This window comes from Mus caroli, chromosome X, assembly GCF_900094665.2.
Source record: "Mus caroli chromosome X, CAROLI_EIJ_v1.1, whole genome shotgun sequence".
NCBI classification, from domain to species: Eukaryota; Metazoa; Chordata; class Mammalia; order Rodentia; family Muridae; genus Mus; species Mus caroli.
The window spans coordinates 132,801,143-132,806,594 of record NC_034589.1 but is presented as its reverse complement, the minus strand read 5'-3'; the positions used below and the strand labels follow the sequence as shown (position 1 = coordinate 132,806,594).

Genomic DNA, 5,452 nt, shown 5'->3' with positions numbered 1-5,452 from the left:
TCATCTCTCCAAGCCCTTTGATTTAAGTAGATTCCGTTCTTGTATCCTCATTTGTCTTGAGGCATTTGTGTACCATATATGTATGTTGATATATAGATATATATATATATATATATATATATATATATATATATATATATATCAACCTAGGCTCTTGATACTTTTCATTATTGAAATGATCTCCTTCTAGTCGTTTCACATGACTTTCTAATTCTACCTTGTCATTAAAATCTTGTGGTACTTTATTTAATGTCTTTGTCTCATTTTGAAAATTTTTGGTATATTTTTTACATCTGCTTTATTTAGTAGGTACATTTTTGACATGCATTTACTATCAGGAGGGGTAGTCGAACCTTTTCTTTAGACACCAGTATAGACCATTCAACCTAAATGATTCACTTATGTTTACATTTATGTGAACTTTCTCTTCATAAAATTGAGAATGAGGTAAGGTATATGAGGTGGATTTCCCAACTCTCTAGAGTCCCCTCTCATTGTTTTTGTGCAGGATTCAAAAATGTGATTTTTATACAATTCACTGTTCTATTCTCAGCTCCTTCTTTCTGAATCCCATCTTTTCCTCCATCCTGATCAATTTTATCCCTCTATTCCCAGCCATTCTCTTTACTGAGAAATGCTATCCTGAAAGAGAACTCTAGAGGGTCCATTCTGTGGGTTCTTAGAAGCTAAACTGTTCTAATCCTTTCTACCAAATACCACATGCATTTCAATTAGTAAGAGATTAAATCTTTTCCCATGATTCCAAATTGATCATTCCACCTTCTAATTCTTGTGTGTGTGTGTGTGGGGGGGGTGTTTTCGAGACAGGGTTTCTCTGCTTAGCACTGGCTGACCTGAATCTCACTCTGTAGACCAACTAGGTTGACCTTGATCAAGAGACCCACCTGCCTCTACCCCCTGCCTGGTGCTGCTGCTAAATGTGTGGCACCATTAATGTCTTTTTTGTTGTTTTCTGCTGTTGTTTGGGTGCGTTTTTGTTTTGTTTGAGACAGGGTTCCTCTATGTAGCCCTCTGGCTGTCCCTAACTCTATGTAGACAAAGGTGGCCTTGAACTCAAGATATCCATCCACCTGCCTGTCCCTCCAGTTCTTAAAATAAAGGTGTGCACACCATGCATGGCCCATAGTAAATTAATTCTTAGTGGTTTTTTTAGGACTTTGTAATGGTTATCAGATCACTTAGTTTTGTTAAGAGATGCTCTATGGATCTGGACTTTATTTTTTCCATTTTTTAGGGGGACTCAGATGGAAAAGCTATGCTATTACAACCACTTTTTGAAAACTCTAAAAGCATAAATTATATTACCTCACTAGAATTCAGCAACTACTCCGTAAATAGGTAATATTTGTTGGCATTCCCAAGCTCAAAGTACCTTGTGTCCATAATGTGTTCAAAAAAAAAAAAAAAAATCACACAGCTAATAAGTAGTAAAACCAGGGCAGATTCCTTAAATTCTACTAAAGCTTACCATTTATTTATTATGACAGTCACAGGACAGAGAGTTATTATACAGGTTTGATCTTTATAACAAACTTTTGGGAAATTTACTATTTCTATGTCAAACCTTAAGTAATAAAACATAATTTAAGGGACTAGGGAGATGGCTCAGTAGGTAGAAGAAATTGCTATACAAAGCTAATGACATAGTTTAAACCTGAAATTCACATAAAAATGAAATCAAAGCCGGGTGTGGTGGCACACGCTTTTAATCCCAGCACTCAGGAGGCAGAGGTAGATGGATTTCTGAGTTCGAGGCCAGCCTGGTCTACAGAGTGAGTTCCAGGACAGCCAGGGCTACACAGAGAAACCCGTTCTCCAAAAAAAAAAAAAAAAAAAAAAAAAAAGGAAATCAAACCAAAACCAAAACCCCAACCAAACCTAGCCAAAATAAACTAAATGAAAATAAAAAATTCCCATCTTTAATGTTTAAAATGAAAATGACCTAGGTCACCAGGTTTGGGCCANGGTGATTTGGAAATTGGTACACCATTTTGAATATGGTTGTCATAACCAATTAAAGCTGGTACTGTACTTTATGACCCAGCAATGATCAATCCAGATATATACCCATTGCAACTATGTTATAGACACAAAAGACATGAAAATAATGTTCATAATGGCATCAGTAGTCATTGGAAACTGTAAAACCATCTACCAAAAAACAGAATTCGGGCTGGGCATAGCAGTGGCACACACCGTTATTCCCAGCACTCTGAAAGCACAAACAGGTCGAGCTCTGTGAGTTCACAGCCAGCCTGCTCTACAGAGAGAGTTCCAGGACAGCCAGAGATAGAAAGTGTCTCAAATATACAAAAAAAAAATAAGTGCATGCCTGTAATTCCAGCACTTGGGAGGCAGAGGCAGGTGGATTTCTGAGTTCAAGGCCAGCCTGGTCTACAGAGTGAGTTCCAGGACAGCCAGGACTGCACAGAGAATCCCTATCTCGAACACCCCCCCCCAAAAAAAGTGAAATCAACTCCTGAGTTTCCTCCAGCCTTAGCATCTCCCCTCTGCCCCATATACACATTAAGGACAAGATTTACAAAACAACTCAAAGTTGTAGGAATAGTACAAGATCTCTAACTATCCACTAAGTAGCAAAGGGCAAGTGTAAAAAAGCCCTATTACCAAAACAAAAACAAACAAAAAAACCATCAGAATTTGAGCTGAGTATCACTGAATCCTTAGTGATGTAATAACCATTTTAAGTAAAATTGATATATCTATTTCTTTAAATTATAATACTATCTAGTAACTAGAATAACAGTATGTGCATACTCATAAGTTAAAAAAGGTTTCCAAAGTAAATCAACACTAATAACCCACCTGGACTATCTTGTGCAGGTGGAGGTACAAAGACAGGTTGTATGGCATTCTGTGAAGAAACATCAGAGGTACTAATAGCTTCAGTATCTCCTGCACAGTTCGATATGACTGGAACTGGAACATGGCTTGCCCAAGAAACTGCAATTGCTGCAGAATTTTCTAACACCTATAAGTGGAAGAACGATTAGAATTCTTAAGTCTGGTTTCTCAAACTTTATCTGTTTCTTCCCCTTAACCTAACTTCAAGAAATTATAATTTCTTTGTTGACAAAACAATGAGAAACCAATTTTCATGCAAACCATATATAAAGTTACTTCTTTTGCAGATCTGACTACATTGAAAGCTATGTTTCTTTCTGTAAAGATAATAATAAACTGATTAATATCAAAACCAGAAACCCACCAAGTTGTGCATGATGGAAAATTTCCCTCCAACAGTAGTTCTTTATCTGTCTAGTTGCCAGGTTCCTAAAATGGTAACCATCTCAGCCTCTACAGCTTTGTAATATAGATTCATTTCCATTTATACATATATTTAACCACAAAATATTTAAGTACAAGAGATGCTTTTGTATTTAAGTGTAACTTAGTGAAGTTTTTTTCTTAAGGTGCAATATTCTTCAAGAGAACATAGTACTTTCTCAGGGCATATGTTATATATAAATGTGTGTAAATATAACAAGACAAATATCAAACTAACAATAACAAGACTCTTAAACACCGTCTCCTCTGGCAACTACTTTCATTTTTGACTACTATAGCATCACTCTTACCCAGTCTAATCATCTAAAATGGCAAAGTCATCAAATCCTACTAGGTTCTGCTTAATCATTACATTGCTTGTCCTCTTGGGCCATATTCAATACTCTTAAAAATGTTCTCATCCCAGAGTATTGATACTTTTCCTCTTTCCTCAACTGCTCCTTCTCATTTTCAAAACTGAGATGATCTACTGGCTGTATTCTAAATGCTGGTCTCATGCATTTTCTTTTCAGGTACCTTTATAAATGCAAACTCCCAATTCATGTTTCAGTAAACAAGAGACTTGGAAAGTAATTTACTACTGACTAATTTATAACAAGTTCACAGCAGATCATAAAATAGTGTCTGAAACAGGTACTTAATTGATTTGAAAAATAAATGTATTAATCACTGTGCCAGGTAACAGAAGGCACAGTAATACTTAGTGAAATATAAGCACCTGCTCAGAATTATGATGAAGGCAAAGAAAAGGGAACGTTTGTTTTCTTCTATTTAGCGCACTGTAAATAACTGTTCACTAACACTGAAGGTTACCTTCTGGGGGTAGTTGTATGAGGTAACTGTGTCTTGAGGCACAGAAGATGGTCCACTGTCCTGAAGAGACTTTAATACAGAAATATAATTGATTATGGGAAACTAAGAAACCAAAAGAAATTTTCACTTTCTTTCCTATCCTCTATCATAACTCCTCTAGTCTCATACCCAGCCCTGTAGAGCAGCCTGTTTGCAGGTGGCTTTCCTTCCACACTATGCCCAACCCTGGCGACTACATAAAGACTTGAAGTGGACCTAGTTTTCCTCCTTCCTGTGGGCCCTCTCACCCATAAACAATCAATCCGCATTCTTTTCTGTCAGCTCCAATACCTCAAAACACTTTTTACCTGGTACCCCCAGTGGTTAAACCAGATGGAGGTAATTCCCACTATCCTTCCTGTTCTACATTACCATCTCCACATTCCAATCTCACCCTCAGCCAGGTTGCTTACAGGTGTCCTTCCTACCTCAACTCCATTTGGAGACTCCAACTCAGACCCAAGTTCCCCCTAACCATTTCATCCTTGTCTCTTCAAATTATTCTTTGCCTTACCCTCAATCTACTTACTTGCAAGATTCCCTCATCCCACCACACACCCAACTAACTTCCTAAGTGATGGTTAGGCACTACTGCTGAAGGCAACACCTACAGCCTGTGATAAGCTGGTTCAACAATGACACAATGAACATTGCAGCGGAATCAACAGCAACTGGAGAGTTAAAACTCTAATTTTCTTACAATTTTATTAACTATTCTATAAAAATTAAGATCTCTGTAAACATTGTGATGTCTGTCTCAAAATAAGAATTGAAATAAAATATAACACATTACATCTCATTCTTGGATGAACTTATTTCACGGAAAAATTTCTCAAGGTATGGCTCCTACATTAGTACTTGGTATACTAAGAGTACTAGAAATCAATTAGGAAGAACTGAGGAAGAACAAAGCAAAGCTAAGTAGGATATCTATCTAAAAAAACAATTATCAAGCCGGGCGTGGTGGCGCACGCCTTTGATCCCAGCACTTGGAAGGCAGAGGCAGGCGGATTTCTGAGTTCTAGGCCAGCCTGTTCTACAAAGTGAGTTCCAGGACAGCCAGGGCTATACAGAGACACCCTGTCTTGAAAAACAAAAAACTAAAATAAATAAGATAAAAAGAATTATCAATATGGCTGATATGCAAAATCTGAATAAATAAAAAACAAATGAAGCCGGGCGTGGTGGCGCACGCCTTTAATCCCAGCACTCGGGAGGCAGAGGCAGGCGGATTTCTGAGTTCGAGGCCAGCCTGGTCTACAAAGTGAGT

General features: G+C 37.6%; 1 protein-coding gene across 1 annotated transcript in view; it reads right to left on the bottom strand.

Annotated features, from left to right (window-relative positions):
• The window catches only part of Alg13 (ALG13 UDP-N-acetylglucosaminyltransferase subunit), a 55,812-nt gene that overhangs the window by 14,557 nt on the left and 35,803 nt on the right, over nucleotides 1-5,452 (bottom strand). The window contains 2 exon segments of the mRNA XM_021153662.2: nucleotides 2,848-3,013; nucleotides 4,144-4,212. Coding sequence (XP_021009321.1) covers nucleotides 2,848-3,013; nucleotides 4,144-4,212 — 235 coding nt within the window.